At 37.0% G+C, this 27,648-nt stretch overlaps 1 protein-coding gene across 1 annotated transcript; it reads right to left on the bottom strand.

Moving 5' to 3' along the window:
- Positions 1-272: 272 nt before the first annotated feature.
- cdh1 (cadherin 1, type 1, E-cadherin (epithelial)) lies at positions 273-18,861 on the bottom strand. The gene is made up of 16 exons (XM_077201520.1): positions 18,423-18,861; positions 18,184-18,298; positions 15,971-16,245; positions 12,129-12,269; positions 11,875-12,030; positions 11,409-11,553; positions 11,138-11,310; positions 10,927-11,055; positions 10,660-10,845; positions 10,331-10,575; positions 9,436-9,578; positions 9,140-9,364; positions 8,805-9,023; positions 8,069-8,199; positions 5,158-5,301; positions 273-1,129 (listed from the first exon to the last, which is right to left on the bottom strand). Exons 1-16 carry the CDS (start codon positions 18,471-18,473, stop codon positions 923-925), a joined length of 2,685 nt encoding a protein of 894 aa, XP_077057635.1. The 5' UTR covers positions 18,474-18,861; the 3' UTR covers positions 273-922.
- Between the last annotated feature and the right edge of the window lie 8,787 nt (positions 18,862-27,648).

Genomic DNA, 27,648 nt, shown 5'->3' with positions numbered 1-27,648 from the left:
AGCAAGACTATGGTAAACTTACGCTTTATAATTGGAAGGAAAACAAGATAAGATAAAGTCAGAAACCAGGTCAGAAAAGTCTGATCTGAGTGTTTTAGTTCTAGCTTGAAAACTCTAGGAGTTACAGAATTTTAGTCTCAGAAATAATAGTAAGTTTAAATATGAGTTCATAAGTTAATAAAGTTGGTTGCAATGATTTCATGCAGACTTTAAAAATAATAATTCAGCCAGTGTTTTTGAAATGTGTTATTGAGTAAACACTTGGAAACAAAAACAGTAAAAGTAATTTTAATTAAAAAAAGGGAAATAAGCATCAGTGTAAAAATTGAATGCTGAAACAAACATAACCATATAAAAGAAATAAAAGCATACAAAATGCAATTATCCTTGCAGCTGAGGGGAAAAGGACAGAAATAGAGAACAGCATACAAAAGTTTTTGAAAATTCAGTGCTTTTCAAAAAAAAAAAAAAAAAAAAAAGTACATTTAGAGGATAATTAATGGTTTAAATCAATATTTAATGCCAAAGAAGTTGTAAAAACATAAACGTTACATTTCATAAAATATACTGGGCAAACAAAGTTGGGACAAACATCTCAAGCTGCGTTACAGCTTCCCCACAGAGCTATCCAAACAAATATTGAATGTCTTTTGAATTGGGAGCTGCTTTTACGGGAGAAAGAAAAAAAAGCCACGTTCCTCTCAAGACTCCTCCCATGAAAAGAAAACTATTAAGAATCTTTCCTTTATGTTTACAGGTGAACAGTGCTATTTTTCCAGTTCCAACTTTAAACAATTCAAATCACCAGACCATAAAGCGAAGTATAAAAATTCTCATATTTTGCACTTTTAAACCATCAATGTGTCACTTGCACAGAAAGAGAGAACCAAAAAGAACAAACACAAAGAACAAACACAGAGTCTTAATCGTCTCCTCCTCCATACATGTCTGCCAGCTTCTTGAAGCGCGGGCCCCAATCATTGATGAAGTCGTAGTCTTGGTCTCCGCCTGAGCTGGAGGAGTTGAGGGAGCTGAGCGAGCCTGCGTCCGAGCCGCCTCCTTCATAGTCGAACACCAGGAGAGAGTCGTACGGCGGCGCGGTGGGGTCGTTATCCGCAGCATTCAGATTCTACCGGGCAAAGAATAGAGTCGTTAGCCCCTTTCACACAGAAATCCCGGTAAATTACCGTAAAATAGCCAGAACGACTTGCTATACAGATATAAACAAGTTAAATTTAAGACTTAAGACCTTTTTAATGCCACTTTGAATGAAATTTAAGACCAAACCTGTGATGGAAATACACATTACAAATGTATATGTAATATTTAATGTTTAACCCAAGTAAATTTAATATTAACTACTTGTTTATTGAACTAAAAATCAAATGTAACATTTGCAATCATGAGAATATTCAGCAAAATAGCTCCCGTCATCAGGGTCCGAAATTAGCACCCGCCAAGCGCCAAATGCGGGTAGATTTTCCGTTTGGCGAGTAAATCTCAAAAGGCTATCCGCCACACTGGCGGGTGGATGTTCCAGACATCCAAAGTCTTGCGGAAGTTTCGGGAGTCTCCCGCATATTGATAGCGGCTGCCTGATGCTCGCAAATTAGTTCAAATCTCCAGGAATCTAGAGCGAGCGAGAAAGAAAGAGCGCGCTCATACTGTGCTCCAAACCGTGTAGCGCGCGCACTGCAGAGAGCGAGAGACCTTGTGTGTGTGTGTGTGTGCCTCAAGAAGCGTGTGTGAACCTTCTCCACACCCAAAATAGACCAGCACTAAATATATTATTTTAACTTAAAGAATTAACAAATTAAGATGACAAAAAGAAAACACTGAATCAGTTTGAAGCTTTGAAAAAACCTCTTTTTTCATCGGACTACGTTTTTTCGTCAAATAAAAATAGCAGGCCTTCCTCAATCCACAGCTTGTCTAGTTTTTACTTAAAAAAGTAAAATGTCTACATGATGTGGGGTGAGTCTGGATCTCCGATGGCACAGATGTCCAGGGAATACAGAGATGACGTCTCGCTAGAGTGGCCAACTTCGGAAAGCGCCTTTCATTTGCTTGTGGATGTTTGCTTCGCCAGTGATATTGCATTGTACTTGCACTAGGCCTACTGCTATTTTAATACCAAGTGGCATATTTTGCAAGTAACTTCGTCGCCCTTTCTGTCAAAATGGTCCCACACAGTAGCTACTTCTTTTCGCTTGCCTTGCTTCATTGTGCTTGCTCAGCGAAATATGTCTTTAGGCGCGTGTGGTTGCGCGTGTCGACGCACCCCATGATTTAACAAATACAGGGTATATATACTGTTTTTTTTTTACCATGCAGCAAACAAACAAAAAAGCTAAGTGTGTGTGTGTATATATAATTTTAAAACATAATTTTATGTTTACTTTCGGTAAAGTATCTGATAGTTTTACAAAACCTTCAAATGTACTGTTATGAGCACTAGTTCCATGCTCACATCTTCCATGTCTTATATTTGTTGCTCTGATTTGACTTCTATGTACTCTTATTCATTCAACATAATACTTCTCAATTAAATGTACTGAAATGAATGTATATGTGACACAAAAAGGCTGTTTATTATTTTGGCCGGTAAAAAATATGCTTGGCTGGTGGATTTTTTTCATCTACCAGTCCCCGTGGCAGGTGAGCCAAAAAGTTAATTTCGGACCCTGCGTCATGTTATGTTACTTAACTAGGCTATATCATATGTTATAAATTAAAAAACATGTTTTTATGTTATGCTCATTTGTTTTGATTTCTCACTATAAAACCTCTCACAGAGACAGGCAGCGCGAGTCTCAACAGCGCTACCAGAAATACATTTTCAATCGCTGTTTATGTAATAAAATCATTCTCGCGATTCGATACTTCACTGGTTATTTTGACTGGAGAAATTTTAGCAGTAATGTGACCAGAAATATTTAAGACCCATCGAATCTGAATTTAAGACATTTAATACTTTAAGTCCTTTTATTAGGAAAACATTAAGCCATTTTAAGACTTTAAGGACCCGCGGCCACCCTGTTACCGGTTAATTAAAATCCTTAAGAGGTCTGCCGTTCACATAAGCAACAGCGTTCTGGCTTTTTACCGGTAACGGACCGATCACGCAAGGGCTGCACGATTAATCCCAATTTCCATGTAATCGCACTTAAATCGATTTGGCTTATCGTGATTTTGAAAATCACAAATGCTGTGATTTATGCGCAGCTTGTCAGTGATGATCGTCTCTGTAAACGCTGCTCCATCTAAAAGCACTGTGAGTTTGAGTCGCTTATAACGTGCATTTGAAAAAGCGATACGCGTCAAACAGCTTTCCAAACATGAGAAGCATTTAACAAAAGTCAACATTTAATAACATGCTTTTACTCAACTCACGTCATCTCACAGAAGGTCCTCAACTGCCGTTATGATGCGCTTCTTACACAGAATAAGGCAGTCCTGCGTTTATTAGTCATGTTTAATCAAAGCGTTTTAATCTTCTGTTTATTCAGCTACAGCGATAGGGATTTCCTGGAATAATGCATTTTTATCATACTTCTATGGAGGGGCATATTTGGAGTATTGTGTGTGTGTTCAGACTCTGGTGTTCAGAAGGATATTAGGTGTGTGTGAGACGCCCTCTGGTGTTCAGAGGGATATTTGGCGTATGTGAGTGTGTGTGATTGCCCTCAAGTGTTCAGAGGGATATTTGGGTGTGTGTGTGTGTGTGAGACGCCCTCTGGTGTTCAGAGGGAGCATTAACTACAAATCAGCCGCTGCACTGACAAGCTGTGCATAAAATAATCGCAGCCTTTGTCAAATCGTGTGCAGTTTCATTGCGATTAATCGTGCAGCCCTAATGCACACATCAGTTCCAAAACACCGGTAAACTCTATGATGTCATTAACCGGAGGTTTATGCCTTGTTCCTAAAGAAGGCTATTTATTTTGATCATACATAATATCGCTAACTGTTCCTGTAAGTTTTTGACAAATCTCTTCATACGCCCGGACGAGGAGAAGCGCTTTAGTTTCGGAATCGCTCCAATTGGAAGACATTTGTAAACAGTGCAGAGTAAACGTATCAATTTTATGAATGACCCAGAACAGTTCACGCAGAATATAATCGGCACTGATCATCGGCTGTTTTTGAACAATTGACCTATGGCTAAGCCACGCCCCCTCCACTCACTCGGACAAACAGTCAACATTCAGTGACAGGCACTATGGCAGCTGTCACAGTAGGAAACATTTCACAGGAGGCAATTGATGATTATTGGAGACAAAGATTATATAGATATATATTTTGGTAGGAATTTGTTTAAAATATTGTGCTTTAATATGTAATTAATGGTTCATGATCAAATTAAATATGTACAGGTCTAAGTTGCATACGTTTCCAGGACAAGCCTTTTTACCATCTTTACCAAGAGTACCTCTCCGTTAGTTTGGTGCAACAGTATTTACATGAATTATTCAGCACAACATTGCTAACATTTGTTATCTTGGTTATTTACAGATACATTAATGAAGCTAAGTGACATTATGTACAACGCAGCTAGAAGCTAACGTTAACGTTTTCTAATGTTAGGCTAACGTTACGTTAGAGATGTTAAAGATAACGTTCAAATACGTTGTTGACTTATTTTAGAACAGATGTAGACATCCTCGTTTAATTTATCCACGTTTAGTTGGTGTTGTGGTCTACCGCGTAACTTAATCCAGACACTTATCTCGGTTGAGATGTGGCTTGGGAAAGGGTAAAAAATACACACCGTCGCCCAGCCTCTCGGGATACCTAGTGTCGGAGTTGCATGTACTCCATGCACACCGTTTGACCATTTTAAACTTAAAATGAAAAGAAAAAACAAAAACAAATGAACTGACTAACTGCAATGCATTTCAATGGACGAGGAAGCAGAGAATGTCCGAGTGTATGGGTTAGCTATGCGCACTGTGATTGGCTCATCGCGTTTGGGGGCGTGACTTAGCCATAGGTCAATTGGCCAATGGCGAAAATAGCTTTAATCGCGTCGATACCGATTATTTGCAGATACATCAATGCATCTCTAATACTTCGACATAGCTTTAACAGGAATTCTTAATTGAGGTTTAACAGGAATTCTTAATTGAGGTTTAACAAAGTAACAAAATCACTTACATCATCAATGAACGTGCCAATCTCATCTGGGTTGGTGGGTCGTGGTCTAAACTGAGGTGCTGACATGTAAGTGGGAGCCACATCGTTTCTGAACACTTCAGGTCTGTTGTCCAAGCCTCGATGCAGCACGCTCAAATCAAAGTCCTGTGCAGAAAGTATTTGATATTAAAGTACAGCAAAACCAATTGCTACATAACAGCAGACAGTTGGTCAGTATGTAATTACATTTTCACAAACCTTGCATTTACAGCACATTAACATCAGCCCCAGACAGCAACAGATCTGGCCCACATCTGGGCTGTGGAAACCATGTGTACCAGATGTGGGCCGGCTCTGGGCAGACACTATGTTGCTGTCTGGGGCGTAACTGCAACCGCAGGTATGCATTAAGCATTCACACCAATATGGTTCATGCTGACTTCTGGGTTACCACATGTCCTTTTTATGATGCTCATTCATAATACTCCCATATTGTCAAAACTGAAAACCTTTTCACAAGCCATTGACACTTCCATATAAATGTGATGTCAGAACTACTCAGTCACTGCCTTCAGTCATCACACCCACCAATGGTGGGTCACTCAATATTCATGAGCCTCTCTTCTGATTGGCCTGTTTTCTAAGTAGACAGGCCAAAATCGACCTGTTCTTGGCAGAGCTCATGAGAAACGAGCAGTAAAAATATTGAGATGGTTTTTGGTACTTATACCGCAAATACATATTCTTAAGGACATCAAAACCTAAAATAAAACTTCAGAAAGTTGTACAACATGGGACCTTTAAGTGATTGTGATCTGAGCAATGCTTAAGATCAAGTGGTGATAAGCGTCTGCAACCGCTTGTGTTTTATGCAATGGCAAGACGGCCATATGGGCAGGGGCAGGTTTTAGCAAAGACAAAGTTATAAAACACTTAACCTCACATTTCAGCTTTTAAACATTTTAAGAGAGACGAGTCAAAATTAGGGTTAGTAAAATTAGGCTTGGGAGGAGCCCAATCATTATCACAAGCTTACACTGATGAGCCAAAACTTTGACCAGTCACAGGCAAAATCAAATATCATTGATCGTATCCTAACAAGTCCACATATTAAGCTCGGAACAAATTAGATGGTAAGCCAACAGTCAGTTCTCGTAATCATGGAGAAAAAAAAAAAAAAGGGCAACAAATAAAGATAAACTTTGACAAGAGCCAAATTGTTATGGCACGGAGACTGGGTCAGAGTATCTCTAAAACAGCAAGGCTTGTGGGTTGCTCCCAGTCAGCACTGGTGAGGATTTACCAGTGGTCTGAGGAGGGACAAACAGTTAAAACAGGGTGTTGGGCGCTCAAGGCTTGTCAATGGACAAGGGCAACGAATGCGATCCCGAATGGTCTGAGCCAACAGAAGGTCCACTGTAGCACAAGTCACAAAAATTTTAATGTTATGGGAGGAATGTGTCACGGCATAAAACTCTGCTGGGAAACACTGGATCCGGCCATTCATGTGGACGTAAGATTGATATGCCAACTACCTAAACATTGTTGCAACCCAGGTACAGCCCTTCCTGACAGTGTTCCCCGGTAGAAGTGGCCTCCAACTGAATAATGCGCTCTGCACACGTTTCGCAAACCATTCCTGAACAATGAGTTCAAAGTGTTGGCCTGGCCTCCAAATTCCCCAGATATCAATCCAATTGAGTGCCCTATTGCATCAAGTGGAAGGCCATGTACGTGTGCGCTGTTGACCTGGGGAATTGATGGCAATAGGATCCACTGTGGGACAGCAATAAGCCAGTAGAGAGAGTGAGTGATGCTCTGAGCAATGTTCTGCTGGGAAACACTAGGTCCGGCCATTCATGTGGACGTACATTGGACATATGCCACTTACCTAAACATTGCTACAGACCAGGTACAGTCTTTCCTGACAGTTCCCTGGTGGAAGAGGCCTCCTTCGGCAGGATAATGTCTCAATCTACCAAATTGTTCAGGAATGGTTCGAGTTCAAGGTGTTGCCCTGTCCTCCAAATTCCCCAAATATCAATCCAATTGAGCATCTGTGGGATGTGCTGGACCAACAAGTTTAATCCACAGTGACTCTACCTCACAACCTACAAGATCGGAAGGATATGGTGCTAATGACTCAGTGCCAGATACTAGAGTCCACACCTTGGCAGGTGAGTGTAGTTTTGGCAGCGTGCAGAAGAACAGACAGGTGGTCAAAGTTTTGGCTCATCTGTGTATACAAGCAGTCCTCATTACGTCGTCCCAGAGGAAATTCTTCCAGCATTCTTCCACCTCCCCATCCATCCCTCCCTCTATTTCCCATCTCTCCCTCCATTTCCCCCCCCCCATTTTTTCTGTACTAAGAACTTTCGGTTGCGTTCAGAGTGCAAGCCGAGCCTCAAACAAAGTTCATTTATCATTAACTATTAAGATTGGAAGGGCAGGTGAACACGTAAATGAGAGCACTGCATGGTTCAAAGTTAGTTATCACAATGAAATCGTTGCCTTTTGAAGTTTAAAAAGCAATTACATTAAGCCATTTCACGATTCCTTTTTCTGTTTCCAAATTTAAGATCTCCTGAAAGAAAGGCGTTTCTTGTACATCTTGGTACAAGTTATGGCCTTTAATTCGATGCAATAGACGGTCTTTACACAAGCATCGGAGTCCCTGGGGGTCCTTAATGTTTTCGTGCTAGCACCACAGCGATTCAGGTAGTGAATCACTGGACCTTGAATTAGGCCCCATAAGCGCTTTCTAAGGGCACCCCATTAATTTAGAGCTTCACAAATACTTATACTGGAAAAGAAAGTGATTAAAGACATGTTGCTTGTGCAAAAAAAACAGCAAGTTTGACTGTTAGTATTCAGTTACCAATTACCAATAAACTCAACTATTATTATTAAAGTATTTCAAATTAAAACCAACCTGATCATCTTCTCCACCGCCTTCCTCATCATAATAGTAGATGTTGTCCCTTATGTCATCTTCAGGAAGGAGAAGTTCTTTTTTGGTACTACTTTTCCTCCTCATGAACAATAGCAGAAGAAGAGCGAGCACTGTGGTATAAGAAGCACAACTTTAACACAGCAAACCTAAAGTATTCAGCAGTAATTAACTAAGACTGAATAGGGACTCTAAAGAGGTCAAGGAAAATTAGATTGCTATTGATCTTATAGGAGTTCAATTCAAAGAGTGAATGTGTTTGAAAACTTGCTAGCAATAAGACTCCTTTCCTGCAGTATAAATGTACAGTGTTTCCCATACGTTTACTTATCTGTGGTGGCTCGCCACAATATCAACACTGACCGCCACAAATAGATGCCAGTGCTACCCATTCATTAACTACACTGTGGTGGCCAAAAAATACATTTTAACTTCTCATAATAGCAAAAAGGTCTTGAACGTTGCATTTTGCGCCATTGCTGTGAAACCAAAAAACGTGATAAAGTTCAGGTACAAGTCAGACTTTTTCTCTTCGAAATCAAGAACTCCAACCCATAATCAGTGTGCAGATTGAACAATCTCAAAGTGATCGGATTCATGAATTTCTTTAAAAATGTACAACGTTCAATCCTGTGGGAAACACTGAACTTTCTGTATGCATACAAAACTGGGAAGACCAACTAGATGCACACATAAATGCAAGGGAGAAATTACATACATAGCAGAAGCAAGATTCCTCCCAGGATTCCCAGAACTCCAGATAGTGGCATTCCTGCTATCGTTTTGTCAGCGCAACTCACTGTTTCTCCTTCGCAGTCACACACAGTTGCTTGAATGGAGCTTTCCTGATCCAACCCACCCTGATCAATAACTTTCAGGACAACATTATAGTCACCCTGCTCCAATGAAGACTTTGGTGTCAGAAAGACACCGGTTGCTAAAATGGGCACATTATAATAGTTAGACATGTATACCAAGCCAGCCAGATATTTCAATGTGAAACTTATGAAAGAATGAGATTAATTTATCTTTAAAACATTAGTAATTGCTCACATGTGCCATTCATCGAGGTGGACCAATTTTTACTGGTTTCTCCGTGGGTCTCAACTCTAAAAGGCCCAGCGAAAGGAGGTCCATCTTTGTCCGTTATAGAGAGAAGCACTGGGGCTGAACCACGATTGCACATTTTTATATTCCTTTCACTGATGACAGGAGCGTTGTCATTTACATCCTCCAATTCAATTATCAGGGTTCCTGTGCCAGTTGCTTGAGGAGTACCTGCACACAAGCACAGACATCAGAAAAAGGCCAGCAAGAATTATTCTCTTAAAAAAGAAAACACAAATTACCATCATCCAGCGCCAAAATAATAGCTCTGTATTTGCCATCTTTGACTAAGTGAGATTCTCTATCCATGAGGCTCTTGACTGTAATAATTCCAGTGTCTGGAGTAACACTCAGCCAGCCGGCAGGATCACTGCCAATTTTATACCTGAAAGGAACCAAACATACAGGTTTAAACTAGAAATGTTCAGCAAGAACAACTTAAGTCTGGTGGTTTAAAAACATTTAAAGTTCAAAGGATATTCAGGCATGGCATGATTTGAATTCTGCGTATGAGAGATTTGACATTGGAAGGGAAATAGGCCTTAATAGGTAGACAGTTGCTGAGGTGGTTTTCAGATTTGTCTGCTAAAATTCTGAATCTCTAGAGCTGAGGTTCTCAACCTTTTGGAACTATCCCTATCTCTTGCACATAGTCAGTGAAGTTGGGAAACATGCAACATTAATTAATCAGCCGATCATGCCAAAGATCCAATTTGCCAACGAATGCACTGACTTTGATGTTGGCATCGATGTGTTCAAATTCAACCTGTCAAAAATGTCTACAAGGTATGACAACTGCACCAACCACAGGGAGTTCCAGGTACGAGGTTGAACTTCGCATCAACAAGAAAAATCTTCACCTCTGAACGCAATTTGTAGAAGCGATGTAAAACCCGACCTCTGGAGAGCCAGCTGGTTTTATCCAGTGTTTTTTTATTTATGCATTCATCAGCTTAAAGCACAATAAAATACACCTGGTATAAAAATGCACTGTCTGCATTTTTTTTTCTTGAAAACAATTTTCGCCCCCCTTGTTGAGAACCACTTCTCTAGAGAAAGCAGTCCATTTTCAAATGAATGAAACTTTAGTTGTTTGATTGTCTTAGAGGGGATTAAATGATTTGCAACATTTCTTACGTTATCTTCTGTGATTTTCCAATGTCTGGATCAGTGGCTTTATAAGTAACCAGTTCACTACCAACTGGTGAATCTTCAGGTTTGTTAATAACCTTCTCCTTTGGATTAAACTCTGGAGGCTCATTAACATCTTCTACATTCACCGTGACTGTGGCAGTGGAAGTGGCCAAAGAACCGACAAATGGATCATCGTTCTCAACAATCACAGACAGAATGAATTGCTTGTTCTTCTCAAAGTCCAGGGGCTGAAAGGAAAAGAAAGCATCTTTTACTAAAGGAACATGATCACAACCAATTGCCTGTGGAAACACATGAGCAACACACAGTACCTTTACAGTGGTGATGATGCCCTCTAGCTGGCTGGGTCCAGTACTGACACTGAAAAACCCACTCCTGTCACCGCTAATAATCTTATATTTGGTTGACCAGGCAGGAGATCCAGGTTCATCTTCATCAGTAACTGCAAGTCTGGCCACTTCAGCCCCAACTTTATTCTCTGGGACAGATACAGTGTGCTAAAACAAAGAGATGTATGGTGTAAATAAGTATTAATAAAGTTAAAATGCTTATTATAAAACTAATTTAATATACATTACCGTGGATTGCTCAAACTGAGGTGCGTTATCATTGCTGTCAGTCACAGTAATAACAGCTGTGCCAGTGGTTGAATAACCATTTCCTTCCATGTCAGTAGCAGTAATTAACAAAGTATATCTGGTAAGTGTCTGAAAAGAAAGATGTTTTAAGGTGAGTTTGTTTACATGAAATTATTCTTCACCAATGCGAGATCAATTCATAATTTCTCACCTCTCTGTCCAAGCCTAAAGCATTCACACGAATTCCTCCGGTAACAGAGTTGACTGTAAACAGATTTGGTTTTGGCAGTTCTGGATCTTGCTTGACGATTAAATAAGTGACAATACCATTGTGAGTGTTTGGATCATCTGCATCAGTGGCTGTGACTGTCATAAACTCATGACCTTCAGTGAGAGAAGAAAGACTGATTCGGTTTAAAAACTGAAAAGGCATTTGAAAAAGAAAAAAAACATTTAATTAAGAAACTGCATCATACACCTACCTATTTCAGCAGCTTCAGCAACATTTCCATTGAATGGATTTTGTGTAAAAATAGGCTTATTATCATTTTGGTCCATCACATTTACAATAATTTCCATTGGATTTTCCCTGATATTCTGACCAACTGCAGTCGCATCAGCTATAAGCTAAAGACAGGAGAAGAAATACAGGCACGTTAAGAGAATATCTGAGTTTGTGTCTTTTAGTCCATGTCTGTAAGCTTTGACACATCAATATGCAACTGTAGTAGTAGAAAACACGTAATTTCTTAATAGATATACAAATTACAAAAAAAGAGAGAAAAAAGTATGCTCTCTGCACAAAACAAAGTGTCATTTCATGGGGCCTTTTTAACATTAACTGATGACAGCTTTCAAACAATTAAGAATGAAAAAAAAATCTGACATTAAAAATACACCAAGAACTAACTGCTGATTTTAAAAGTTAAAGACCTAAAATCAACTTACTCTATATGAAGCTTTTTTTTCTCTGTCCAGTGGCCGAGTCACATACAGAGTCCCTGTTAATTTGTCTATAGTAAAAGTTCCCTTAGGCTCCAGATCCGCTCCTTCACCTGTGATACTGTAAACCATCTTAACTTCCTTAGAATAGTCCGACTTGATCTAAATACAGAAAGCAATATCAAGAGAACAAAGTCAATATCAGAAAAAACGCTTTCTCATCCATCTAATTTTAAACATTCCCTTCATAACTTTCTCACCTGGACCAGAAACTCTGGGAAAGGACCTCTGCTATTCTCAGGTACATTGAATGGAGGAATAACCCAACCTCTCTTTGCTCTCTTCAGACCCGTTGAAGACTTTGGAAACATCAGTACCAGATCATCAGAGGGAGATTCCATCTGAAATTTAGTAAATGACAATGAGCGACATTGTTTCTTTGCTTGCTGTACATTGTATATTTCAGGGCTCCAGACTGCGACTAGTGGCATTTTGCGACCTTTTTTTCCCGTGGACCGATCTCGATCATGTGACTGTTACTAGACAGTGCCAGTGTTGGGCATGTTACTTAAAAAAAGTTATTAGTTATAGTTACTAGTTTCTTCTCACAAATAGTAACTGAGTTAGTAAGTAAGTTACATCATTATAAAAGTAACTAATTACCAGAGAAAGTAACTATTGCGTTACTTTTTAAAAGATTGTTCAAATAGGCCCATATCAAATAACTTGGATGCCCCCAGTATTAAATGTGTTAAATGAATGAAATGGACACTTAATGGAATACATTTTTATAAAACATTGAACACCAATCTACACTATTTTAATGTTGCTGTGGGACAATGTGAGAGACACCTATTAAATTCAATATATTATTCTAAATATTATCATTACTATAGTAGAACAATAAAACATAATAGATGGTTTATACTTAATATCGCACAGACCACAACTGGCCAACAAATAAGTTTAAAAATAAATTATACTTAAGAAATGTACCAAAAATGTATAAAAAATAATTTAAAAAATACATACTCTTTGTAGTGCATATTATAACGATAAAACTGTTACACAACTTCACAACTAGGCCTAGTAGACATACTTTAGCAAAGTATAATGTATTTTCTTCCTCACAAAAGTAAACAGTTTAACATAAAGTGCTCTGTCAATATAAAACTGAACAATTTACCAAAAATAAATAAATAAAGTATATTATTTCAGGGGTTTATTTTTATAACCTACAGAGGACATCATCAGAGGTTATTTAAGCCAAATTAATAGCCGCACGTGTTTACAACCGGTCAAACAAAGATGTTTTCTGGGAATGTTCCTTGCAGGTTATTTTCGGGGGGTTTTTATAACCTAAAGAGAACGTTCCCTGTTATTTTTAGGTTTTTTTTTAATAACCTAAACAGAACCTTCCCAGGTTATTTTTTAGATTTTATTTGTATAACCATGCAAATTAATTAAAACATTGTAGATGATACCAATAGGCTATAGAGATTATTCTAATGCTGAAATTTGTCATTTATTTATAAACAAACTATATAATGCTCGGAAACCCTCGGTCTCTCTTGCACAACTGTTGAGCGTGCTCTCGGACACACTCAGTCTCTCTTGCGCATTGAGCGCGCTCGCCGCATTCGGCTTCGCTTTTTTCCACTCTGGCGCCTCATAAACACACACCAGAGAAAAAACTTTGCAGGTCCTGCTATGGTGGAGAGAGAGCATACTCGGATGAAAACCGCTTCATTGAGTTCAATAGTAACGCCACATTTTGTCAGTAACGATAACTGTTGTAACGGGTGAAACAGTAATTCGTTTGATTACTCGTTACTGAAAAAGATAACGCCGTTAGTAACGCCATTGTTATTCCCATCACTGCACAGCGCTGGGAGATCCAGTGAGAAAGTGCCTGAATATACGCGGCTGTATTAACGTCACAGCAAGATTACTGGGAAGCATTCAAATTCGGCACAATTCCCGATTATAAAACCATATTAGAGCAAAAAGTGCTGAGATAGAAACCAGGAGAAACATTGTGCCATGAATTAAGTTATGGATGGCTTTTCAATCCATGAAATCATCATGGATTCACCATTGTAGTAACGCTACCATGGTATTGTGGCAGAAATAGTCAAATGTTTTTAAAATATTAATCTCAAGAGTTCTTACAACTGTTTGAGAGTGAAATGCAAGCACTTTAAGGTCTCATTAAAGTGCTTCACAACTTTCCCAGCACTTCAAAGCTCTAAATATTATCCAATTTAAATGTTATTTTTAATGAGAACACTAAAAACATTATTTCTTCATCCAGTTTAAATTGTCCCCATTTGTAACACTAAAAGTTTCAAGATGTAGGAAAACTAACCCTCGGTGGCAAATTTTCATGTTTAGCTTTTGAATTTAAATTTAGACATTATGAAATGACTACTTATACATATAATAAATGCCATGTCTGGCACCACTCTTTTGTACTGTAGTCTCTTTAAAAAAAAAAAAACAGCTCACGACCCCTTTAAAGATGTTTTTAAGTCCATATAAGGTTATCAAGTTATCTAATTTAGAAGTGAATCTATTTTCTACCCTTCGTTTGACCCTATCTTTTGAACACTATATATGAGTCACATTTAAGGGACAATGTGTAGTTTTTTTAGGTACTTTATCATCTAAAATCATAATTCTTATTCATAAATTTGTCCTCAATGGTGTACAAATACCTCTGCCAATTATCTGACTTATCCTCGTAAACGAAGAATTTATTATCTTTATATACATGTGACGGGAAGGTCCACGGAGGCTTCCATGTCGTTCCGCCATCTTGAAAAACTATAATAGCAGAGAGGGTCAAAAAGTACTAGGCCAACGCGTTTCCACAATGCGTTTTCGTTCAGAGCCAGCGTCACGTGACTGAAAGCAGCAGAAACGGAGGAGCAGAGCAGTGAGAGGCAAGTTTAAAAGGCTGCATTACACTGTTATTATTCATACTGTAACATTCGTTTGTTCGTTGTGTCAAGTTGCAGTTTGTTTGAAATAACAAACCTGTTCACCCGAAGGAAAACTCGACGAAGTGCTATTAGAAGACATCCTGTCGTAGCTTTTTGGTACATAACAGCTACCGTAGATGCAACACGCATTTTGAAAAAGCGAGGCGCTGGAGAGCACAATTCGTTTGAATGCTAAATACAATTTCACCGCTAGATGGGAGAAATTCCTACACAATGTCCCTTTAAAGACTTGAGGTAAACGCCCACTGCCATGATTGGCTAACATAAAAATTTGCTTGCATATTAACATTTTCAATGTCCCCGCCATTTCACATGTAGAATGGTTTTAAAAACTCCCGATGTTGAAATCTCCTTATTGTAAGCATATGCTTTTATGTTTCAACTATATCTGAAACATTTATGTGCATTACATAGTTTGTTTGCTACAGCCAAGACTTCAGTTTCCATCGTTTTAGTTGAAAAAAGATGACAACAGCACTACAGTCTTTCGTCGCACTATGACGTAATAATGACAAAAATCAGAAACGAGTCATTTTCTGAGCTTGATTTCAATAAAAGCTGTTTTTGGACTAATGAGGAAGTGCAGTTCTGCAACTTACAGCATATCTTTATAGTACAATAAAACTCAATAAATCCTCTCAATTCATGACCCCTTTAAACTACAACTGAATTACGCAGAAAACAAGTAAAACTCTAAAACCTGCTCCTTATACAATCACTGAATTGTTTTCCATGTTAAAAAAATTGCGCTTTTTGCATGTTACTTTTGTTAATAATAAAAGTTAATTTTATCTGCATCTCAGTGCTAAAATAAAATGCAATATTATTAGTAAACCGCACTTGATGCAAAACAATAGTAATTTTGAAATTAAATTACCTTTAGGATTAAGAATATAGAACAGTGTTAAAGTTTAGGCAATCTTTTAGGTTTGGAAAAATCATGAATTTAACAGGTCTGCAAAAATAATATGAAAAATGTACAGAATCCGGTAGTTTAAATTGTGATAGCAAAGTAACACACATAAAAACTCAAGTGTCCAATAGAGGTCAGGCTTGTACTGCACTGACAGCGGTTTCTGGAAGGAACTTGTTCGTACCTGTGAAGAGGAGATGTTCATGACCGTGTCCATGTCCATGTGATGGTCCTCATGATGATGTTGATGATGATGATGATGATGGACACGCTCAACTCTGACAGATACCGTGTGCTTCTTTCCACTGGAGTCCCAAGCGTCCACAGAAAACACCTTGTGGCCTTCATGAAGAGTCACTTGTCTCTTCAGTGTTACAGTCCCATCCGCGTTCACATCAAACCGCTTGTCAGCGGACTGGAAGAGCGTTCTTGTTCTTCCATCGCAATTAATGAAAGGTACTGAGGGAGAGAAAGGCACATAAACTTAAGACCGGTAGAACAAACTCAAGCTATGACTTCAATGTGATTTTATAAAAATAAAAAATAACTTTTCTTTAGGAAAGTAATAAAGTATCAATTGATATGCTGAAACATGTAGTGGTACATACACCAGTCATATTTCCACATAAGCTTTACTCGATTCACTTCACAAGACTTTCATCATTCAAAAACTACTTGTTGCCACATGTTTTACCACCCACCGTATTAAGCGATTCACTGTCATAACGGCCAGTCGGCTACTATATAATATAGCCTACATATCTGGTCTCATGAAAGAGTTTGAGAGCCTCATGGATGGGACCAAAAAAAAAAAAGTAACACTTTACTTAAAGTCCTTCTGTATAATGCATTATAAAAGGTTATTATACATTACGTAAATTATATATTTTCATAAATAATTGTGAACAATGTTAAAATGCATTACAATTTTTGCAGTATCTGAAATTGGTTGTCATGTGTTAATGCATTTTTCTTTCTAAAGGAGTGTTCAATGAAGTAATGTATTATAACCGTGGCTACAATTATTCATGAGAACATACAATGAGTTATAAGGTGCATTAAAAGGCAGAATCACTGCATTAAAAATACTTCTATAATGGATTACACATAAGAGCGTTAAGTAAAGTGTTACGAAAAAAAATCGGAAACAGATTAAAAAAAAAAAAAAAATGCAATTTGCAATATTCACGCTAAATATTTGTTTGTGGTAGAGCTTACATGCATGCTTTAGTTTATGCCATACAACTTCAGAATGATGCTTACTGTGTCGATCCCTTTCCCAAAACTACAACATAATTCATTGAAACAACCAGTATCCAGTTATACAGAGGTTTTGCAATGGCTAATAGTGCATCCATTAGAGGTCGGAAGTGGTGAAACCAAATAAGCAAATAAGCCACCATTAGTGGGACAATAAAAGGAAACTCCCTTCAAGACGTACATAGGTAAACTTACAGATCTATTGCAATATGAAACCAAAGACTGGTTAATGTCCAAACAAAACGTTTTTTTTATTTTTATAAAAAAGTTAATATGAAAGAATAAATCAGAATAATGCTGTATTAACTCACACAATGGCTCTAGAAAAATACTAAAACAATGCTTGTGAGATTAGAGCATAAAATCGAAACTAAGATTATAAACTGCATCACCTCTCATGGAAAGTTCCTGATTCTATGCATTGCATAGGAATGCTTACTTATACTTAATAAAAAGTGTGGCTAATAAAGCACAGGGTATGACAAAACCAAATATAACTGGGTTTATATATTTCAATGATTGAAAAGAAAAAATAAAGTGATAGGCTCAATCTTAAATGATTTGTTGACCCTGATCTCCTGGTTTCACTCCCACAGAAACTCACGATGAGATCATCTGAATTTCACAACACCTGCAGGTTTTCTGAAGCATGATATTTCATAAAGAGACTTTAACTAAACACCTCACATCCCGACATATGAGAGAACTAAAATGTGATTTAATTCAACATTTGTGGAGTTCAACCCGAAGTTGCATAGAAAAACAACAGTTTAACCTGAACAAATAAAAACTCTCAACGTTTGCTTTGTCACACCAGGAAACAAAAACAAGGGAATAACTTGCCAATATCTTTAAGAAGATAAAGTCTCTAGATTTAATAAAAGGCTAAGGTAAAGAATATAAATAGGTTGAATTAAATAAAGTGCTGTAAAACACGGTTCGTGTAACTTAACTTACATCAACTTTTGACGAAACTCGAGGCACAACAATTAAACTTGAGGTGAGACCAGATTTAACGTTAGCATAAACCACACATAGCATTTCTGAATTAGCGTACTTCGCGTTGTATTTGAATATTAAATAACATTTTGAAAAATCTTCAGTGTTGTTACTTTAAAGAGATTTGCATTGACTTACCTCTTCCTAGTCTTTTTCCCCTGTGAAGGTGATTTCTGTGCACTTTTAAAACTACCGTTTCCGACTCAAACCCAGGTGTACATGTCGACTCCTCCGTATATCCACACGAAAATACCTAGTTACAAAAATGAAAATCAACAGATACAACACTTTATAATAAACTGAAGCCGTAAGAGTCCGAAAAACGCGCGACCATTTTCTGTCCACAACTCGACGCCAGAAAGAAAGAAAAAACTTACCTGAAATAGAAAAATGATAACTCCTAATCGCACAATCCCTACACAAGCCATCGACACGCCAAAATCCACACAGAATCCTTCAGCTTTATAACCTTTCGAAGTATTTAAGTGAAGAGCTGCTGTTTTTTCCAACCTCTCCAACAGCAGCAAATTGAGGAAATGGTGTTCAGCAGGTATTTCTGCTCTGACGTCAGCAGCCAGGTGACCTCGCCCATCCGGTAATTACCATGTCCAAATATGGATATTCGAGACAAACACACAGGTAAAAATAAAAAAGGAGTTCGAAAATCCCCGGATCAGTGAACTTCGTGTGAAATATCGAAACGCTGCGCTTCTCAAACAGCCTGCATATCATCTCACACAATTAACTCTTTAAAAGACTATTTGTTCTGCTGCTCACTCATGTTGCATTGAAAAACTCCTTTCATGGGTTTATACTGAGAAATCCCCTCAGACACATCCTCTTTCTGCTGATGATGAAATTGATAACGATGATGAATCTGGTGGCTTGACTAGCCTTGATTTACTGAAACTAATATCCCAAATTAATCAAAATATACTATGTTTCTGTTAAAAAAAACATGAAAATGTAGATTTTGGAAAGAGAAATTGTTTATAGACCACACCTATAAAATGAAAACTTAAATAAAACAACACCATGTAGCCTATGTCAGTGCAGTCTGCTCATACAGTATACAAACAGTGCATTATTTTCCCAATGAATCCCATTGTTGGTTATATATGGTTGTGTGAAGAAATAGCAAAAATAGCTTAGATTTCAGTAAAACATATTGCACATCTTCCATGTTAGCTTACTTATTCGATTGGTATTTCTTGTGACCCTGATGATTTACTTCAAGATTAGTAATACAATGGTTATGACTTTCCAAGAGTCATCAGGCCTCTTCCCACACAATGGCTCAATAATAACCTCTCTAACATAGTCTATAATGCTTGCTTTGTATTATATCACTGACCCTATAATGTAGACTATTTATTAATTTCACGGACTATCCAGATATCCATAACTAATTTTGGGTGCCTCTTGTTTGCTTTCTGTTCAGCTTGGGATGCCTCAAGCTATCAAAGATCACGTTTATTTTTTTCCTCAAGTGTTAAGTTTGATCATGAGTTTCCAATGTGATCATGAAACCATAAGTATTTTTGTTTCCAACAGAGCGTGGTAAAAATGAGCCTATAGTTTCCAAGGAGAAACTGTCTTTAGCCGTTCTATCTTTGTGATCTTCTTTTCATTTTTGTAAACAACCAGATATATTGGCTCCTCCATTATCCTTGTAATTGTCCGAGGAAAAATATATCACTATCTGTTGTTTTTGTCAGTGTAAGATCATTAGCTAATAAATGGATGTATAGTTAAAATATATGACGGATATTTTTCCATGTGTCCAAATTTAAGTCAAGTGACCCTTATTTGTTTAGTGCTTCAATAGAAATGGTTTCAAAGCAGCTTCGCAATAATAAACAAGAAAATAGCAGAATTAATGATGCAAATTTGATCAAATATGAGACTGTAAATCTGCTGTAAAGCAGAAGTAGCAAAACAATAGTGTCATTATTCTTCAGTTGTAGTTCTGTTCAATAATGTAAAGCTCATTCTTAAGAAACAAGTTTAATTCAGCTATAAGCTTGTTTCTGCTACAAAATAAAAAATGTAAAAAAGTTAACTGCAACTTTTTTTATCTCACAATTCTGACTTTTCTTTTTATAAACTTGGACATTGGAAGATATAAACTTGCGATTCTGAGAAATAAAGTTGCAATTTTGAGAAATAAAGACAGAAGTGAGAGATTTTTTCAGAATTGCAAGATATAAACTTGCAGTTGTGAGTTATAAAACCACAATTGTGTGATGTAAACTTGCAATTTTGATAAAGAGAAGTCAGCCCGCAGTTCTGACATTTTTACACAATTGTGTGTTTATATCTCATAATTCTGACTTTATACGTTTATATCTCGCAATTGCGAGGGAAAAAAGGTCAGAATTGTGAGATAAAACATTGCAATAACCCTTATTACATGGAGGAAACAAGCTTCTATAAAACATTAATGCCATTATTCAACTCGAGTCAGTTCAATGTTGATTCAGTTCAGTTCAATAACTGGATCAGGATATTCAGTTTCCCCAAGCAAGACCAAACCCCTTCTTTTATTCTTAATTTTTATTTTTTTGCTGCATGAATGTTCATAGCCTGTTTTTAATTTAGCAATGTTTGTTAGGTCACTAAACTACTCTGACTGTGAGAGTTCGGATCTTCTTACAAAACACGAAAATATGAATGTTATTCAGCTGACCTTTATACAAGAACACATACAAAAGAGCACATTGTGTTCTTCATCCTTGGGGAAACTGTTGAACTAATTGCTATCAGTTCTGAAGATGGCTTTAATGTTTCTTTCTAATTTCTGTCTTTGTAGAGACTTTTTAGCATGACGACGGCCCTAGCCTAAGCACTGTTTGTAGTTGTGAGGTTTTATATCGAGTGCAAAGGCTTGACTATCAAAGCTTATAATAGTACAAATCAATGTGTTTCCACAGTGTGCATTTGGAGAAAGGCTTGAAATTCATCTGAGCACCTTAGAAGACAATGCATATTTTGTTAATCATTTGTTTGGCGTCTGCTTATCTGTTGCTGATAATCCCCAGAGAACAAATGTTGCAGGAGAAAACATGAAATACTCTAGAATGTGACCAAGGCCTGCATACCATTCCCAGACCGAACCAACGGAGAGAGATCGTTTTTGGCATGAGAAAACTTTTTTATTTGGAAATGCTTCTTCACATCTTCGTTTTTTTAGTATGATATGAGTTTTGTTAATATATCACGAGTATTGCTATTTGGTTTTAATGTGTGCGCCTCTTAATTCATTGCTGACTGTACACATAATTTCGGTTTTTAGTCCTTGACATTAGGTCTAAATATGTGTAGCTGTGTTTTGACTGTGTTCAGACATAACATACTAACAAACGTTTGTTGCTACAATGCTAATCAGTGCACTTGGAAGGGAGAATGACATTACAGGCCATTTCTTTCTTAAACAGTGGCCCTGTTTTAGGATTTAAAAAAAGGAGACATTCATAAATGTCTTCTAATAAAGAATCAGCTACATATCTGAATTCTGAAATGGTAAATTTTTCTCAAAAAGTTAATATTATTCAAAGATATACAGAATTCAGAAACCCTTGTTATTAGTGACACCACTGGCCATAAAGTGAACTGCAGCCAGCGATGTTTTTTGCTCGCGCACACGTGATGTACAAGAGACTGAACATATTTCAAGACCGGGGTTTACTCATAGCGAAGTTCTGTTTTGTTCTTTGCTTTCTAGCTTAGAAAAGAAGATAGAAATACCCATGCAGGCAGCGATACGATTAACAAACATCCCAATAGTGTCCATGTTGCTGAAAGCGACGTTTAGATGTGTAAATATGTGCTGCCAGCTTTAAAAACAACATAAACACAACAAAAATGCCAGCGGTGAGAAATCAGCAGTTCAGAAAGCATCTGATCATAGCGATGTGGATATATTTGAACCAGCTCTGCGATTCATCATGTCGACAGATGAGGTAGCTGAATTAAAATGACACTGTTATGATTATAAATTTCAGACTAGCTATAGATCTTTATGGAAGCTTGTTTCCGTCACAGAATTAAAAATAAAAAAGGTAATTGTGGCTTTTTTTCTCAGAATTCTGATTTTTTTTATCTCAGAATTGCATGAAATAAAGTCGCAATTGTGTGTTATTAAGTCAGAATTGCAGGATATAAACTCGCAATTGCGAGAAAAAAGTCAGAATTGCTAGTTTATCTCACAATTCTGACTTTATATCATGCAATTTTGAGTTTATATCTCACAATTCTGACTTTATATCACGCAATTGTGAGACATAAATTCAGAATTGCAAGATGTTCGCAATTGTGAGATAAAAAAGTCGTAATTATCATTTAAAATGTTTTATTCTGTGGCAGAAACAAGCTTCCATAGATCTGGCTATATGAGACTTTAGTTTGAACTAATCCCTTTTCTTTGCATGACACATTGACAGTACAGTACAGAATTGCTCTTTCGGCATTGTCCTGAACACATTCGTCTCATCTACCATTTAACGTAAGAGAGTTTCGTGCGAGTAGACGTCACATCTTTTTGATTTTCCCGGCAAAAATGTCCCGAGAACTTCTCATAAAAATCTGCCTACAGGCTTTCATAGACAACCGAAGAAAGTCGGGGAAGGTCTTCTTTATTCATTTTCTTTACAAGCTTTTCACACATTGGCAATAAAAAAGCGATGAATACAGACAAATTCTTACATGTAGCTCCTTTAATAAAATTTTCATATATTTTTTCCAGACTCAAGGTCCATTAAAAAAGAAAACATACAACAACCTACACAAAATTACATGCAACACAAAACATTTAAAATAGACAATCATGCCAATACTTCTCATAGATGACTGGTATCACACTTTGCCTAAGGTTCGACAACAGCATAATAATAGCATTCTGTCAATTATCATTTATACATCAAATTTCTCATTATATCCATAAAGGTTTTGACATACAAAACAGATTACTTGCACTGCTCCACCTCGTGTTTTTTTTGTTGTTTTTTTATAAAATACGCATACAATCATTTGTAGGCAATCTGAAGCTTATATAGGCTCACTTTTTTAAGCATTATAAAAAGAAGGACAGTATGCTCCAAAAAGGTTTATCTTAATCTGAGCCGAACACATGTAACATTTTCTCATGATATTAAAATCATACCAATACAAAATAGAAGTACTTTCAAAAGGGAATTTTGAGCTGATTCATTGCAAGTGAAGACGAGTTTTTGCTGAGCGCCTGTGGCAGTAGTTTCATGTACAGTAAACAGCATTCAGTGTGAAATCATTTACACTGGTTAATGCATTACGAGGTCAGAAGTGCAGGTCTGAGTTAATGATTACACTGAACTATTTTTGTTTGAAAAGATCCTGTCCTCTGCCAGCCGCCAAATGAAATGCTGTTTGGTTTCCATATACTGTTGATTAAGCTGAATCAAAAATCAAAGCCAGATATTCAAGAATTCATATTGTTTATCACTTCAAAGTGGAATTTGTCATTTTGGCCCAGTCAGCTCCTGAATCAAAGGTCCCAAATTAAGTCAATAAACGTATCATTGTTCAAATTTCCTACATTTTTCAGAGTCTTTCATGTTGCACTCCCTCCCCTAGACGAGGCGTAACAGCAAGTATAATCACTCTAACAGTTTTGATTATAACCGTAACTATAGGATTTGTCTGAGGAGAAACCTTTGGATGCACTCTGAGCTGTTATGTGGTTATAACAAACAAGTTTGTGTATGTTTGTGGAGTGTTTAAAGCTGGGCGAGGCTCAGTTAAAAGCATATGGGGGATGGTGTCTTATCTCGCCAGTCCCGCATTACACTGTCAAAGCCACTCATCCACTTCAAAGTGCTCTTCTTCGATACTATGACCAATCAAATCAATATTTCCTGTGCTTATAATTATGAATGCAACTATGCTATTATGAGAGCTTTTACCCAGCGCAATGTACAGCATGTTGCTTATCTGTTAATGGCTATATGATATCTATTAAACTTTGTCAACATGGACTCGAGTGTCTTCCAGTGCTTCCCGCCACGATTGACCTCTCGCGTCCATCAGCCTTAAAAGCCCATCATTATCCAAGAAGGGCTTTTAGGCTCCATGAAATGTTTATGCTTGTACAACTTTCGGTATCATATTTGCTTGCGGTGTCGTGTTCATATAGCGCATCGTGACTCGACGTCTTCCAGGATTTGGAAGAGAAAGCTGCTGATAACACCTTGGTTTCACAGCCATGGGACAAGACTGGTCTTGTGTTGCGACGGGTCTTTTGTTTCTTAGAAATGCATTAGAGGACCTCCCATCTCCTACTGAGCCTTACAGCTAGAGGCATGTAGTTGTCTTAATGCAGATTAAACACCCTCCCCCTGAGTCGATACTAGTCTGGCAAACATAGACTGTCTGACAGGGCTTTTAACAAACAAGGAAGTAGAGCTGAGACTTGAGTTCAGTTCAGTCTAATACTGGAAACTGGTGTGATATCACACGGCAAATACTGAAGAAATGAGGCTGATTATCGGTTCTCAGGGAGGGAATTTATGACGTCAAGTCACTCCTTTCTGTTTCGAAATTGCTGCTGACATCTCTTATATGTTTTATTAATATCCTTGAAGTATAAGCTTATGTATCTGGTAGTGAAAAAGACCCAAACTGCACAATAATATATACAGTCAAAACTTATTTTTTTTCATACACCATCAACATTTCCCACATTATCACAGTCTATTCGCTATAGTTCAGAAAATGGTAATAAAATATGACAAGAAAATATGCAGTTGGTATTTCACTGGTTTTGTCCGTCCTTCTGTTAGACTGTCTCGCACATGAATTATGTTGAATATCTGTCAGCTGTTAGATTTAACAACACAATTAGATCATAACAGTTTAGCTCAAATGATTACCAAGCAATGCTTCATGTTGTTCAGTCTGTGGTGTAAAAGATCGCATTAGCAATTAAAGAAAAAACACTTCAGCAAAACATGATCAGCTCAAAGTGTCCGAATAATATTTGCTCCCAAATTGTTATAAATGTTACTGGTAGTCACTGTATGAAGAATATTTGGGTATAATAGTCACAGTTTACTTTATTTTGCTCTCCTCACTTACATAAATGAACTATAGTGTCCTGCACACACTAGTAAAAAAAAATAATACAAAATTATATCTGGTGACTGAATAATTTTTGGTTTGACTGTATATGGTCACTCCAGTGACACTTCTCCAGATTTGGTTGATACTAAATATCCTCTCTTGACAATCTCTTTGTCCCCCGGGCTTTTAAATCGGTGACACATGACTCTCTCAGACAGACGGCAGGATTACAGTGGAGTTTGAGCCTGAGTTTGATCTGAGATCTGAGGAATGTCACCACACCCAAAATCTCTCCATTTAACCCCCGACTTCAGGTTTTATTGTTTACGCATAATGGGTTTTGCTCAGTCAATTGCCTGATCAACACGTACAATGCAAATGAATGATTTTGAGCAGGGATGCACCGATATAAAAACGTTGGCCGATACCGATAACCGATAATTCTTTATATTTGCAAGCCAATAACCGATATATTGGCCGATAAATCTAAATCCAAATTTGTATATCATTTTTTTGAGAACCCGATTACAAAAACAAAAGTGTAATTTAATCACAAGTACACAATTATAATGTTCTCATTATTCTATGAAGCTGATTTGACAGATTTGCACTTTACTGTATTTTCCTTTTGAAGTGATTCCAACCATATTTCAAGCGATTTAAAAGCATCATGTTGAACATCATGTGCATCTGAAGTGTCTCAGCTGAAGGAAATAATACATTATTTATCAGCTTTAATATATCGGCCAAATTTTCTTTTCAGGTCAATAACGATAATATTAAAAATGATTATATATCGGCCGATACCAATATGGTGTATATATATATATACGTGTACACCAATATGGTGTATATATGGTGTACCGATATATATAATTAAATAAATCTCTGCTTAAAAACATGAATATGTATATGTTGAAACGTAGGAAAGGATTTAATGTCATACACAGAGTGATGTTTGTGCCGTTGTTCTCCCAGGAAAAACGGTCACTTCCTGCATGAGATCATCATTGCGAAACTGTGCAAAAAGTGACATTGGAGACAGAAATACGCATTATTAGCAATTAAAAAAATATTCCCAAGAAACCATGCTTTAGTTTTAGTAAACTAATATAATTTCATATATTCATATTGCATTTACTATTAAGACATGTAAATTGGGAGGATGCTGCATAGAAGGAATTTAATATGTGTAGCTGACCTATATTACGGCTTAATAGGAGGACAGTTTGTACAGAACGGCGTGTAAAAACAAGTCTGCTTTTGTTGCTGACAGTGGAGAGACTGCATGCATGAGGTATCTTTGCAGAGACATGTGGCATGTGGGAAGTGTATTCACTCTTCATCTATAAACAGGTTTTTCAAGCTCAGGCAGGTTGACGGAAACAATGGAGCCTCATTGTGAGAGGCAAGAGGCTGAAAACCTGTTGAAAAGGTGATTCAGGGAATCATTAAAGCATTTACACATCAATGAGAAAGTGCCAGTCAGCTGGAAAAACTCAAAAAACTCAAAAAAATTAGAATATCGTGCAAAAGTTATAATTTTGATGATTATGGCTTACAGCTTATGAAAAACCCAAATTCAAAATCTCAGAAAAATTAGAATATTACATGAAAGCAATAAAAAAAAAGATTTTAAATACAGAAATGTCGGCCCTCTGAAAAGTATAATCATGCATATCTATATACAGTATACTCAATATATTAATTACATCTTTTAATTTGAATTACTGAAATACATGAACTGTTGCACTTTATTCTAATTTTTCGAGTTTTACCTGTATATGACAAAATATACTGTAGAGACTGAAAGATACTATAAATAATAGAAAACATTAGGGATGCACAATATATCGGCCACCATATCGATATCGGACGATATATGTTCATTTTTAATCTTATCGTTACCGGCTTAATATATATATTAAAGCTGATAAATAATTTATTATTTCCTTCAGCTGAGACACTTCAGATGCGCACTGTTCAACATGATGCCTTTTACTTGCTTGAAATAGGAATAGGAATCACTTCAAAAAAGGAAAATACAGTAAAGTCCAACATGTGCAAGTCTGTCATATCGGCTATATAAAACTATCGTGAGAACATCATTATGATTGTGTGTTTGGGACATGGATTTTATGGTGAGACTTTTTTTAATCAGGCTCTCAAAAATTATATAAAAATTTGCATTTAGATTTATTGGCCAATATGGCATGTATCTGCTTTCAAATATAAAGAATTATCAGTAATCGGTATCAGCCATTGTTTTTTTAATTAAAACACATTAATTATTATTATTATGTAGATGTAGCACTGAATCTTCAATGATTCTAAACTCTAAACAAAAATCAGTCTAAACTTTAAAAGTGACATGTTTTTGTGTTCTTTAAGGCCTGCTTCAGTAAAAACAAGCATTAAAATTAAAAAAAAAAAATCTTATCAACTTGCTTGCATGTGCTTCATAATATGAGGTTGTGTTTTTTTTAACTGTTATATTTGTAACATTAT

Source organism: Siphateles boraxobius, unplaced genomic scaffold, assembly GCF_051911475.1.
Source record: "Siphateles boraxobius isolate OS27281-9 unplaced genomic scaffold, OSU_SipBor_1 48, whole genome shotgun sequence".
Taxonomy (NCBI): domain Eukaryota; kingdom Metazoa; phylum Chordata; class Actinopteri; order Cypriniformes; family Leuciscidae; genus Siphateles; species Siphateles boraxobius.
The sequence above is the reverse complement of the archived record's forward strand: the minus strand, read 5'-3'. Positions and strand labels throughout refer to the sequence as shown.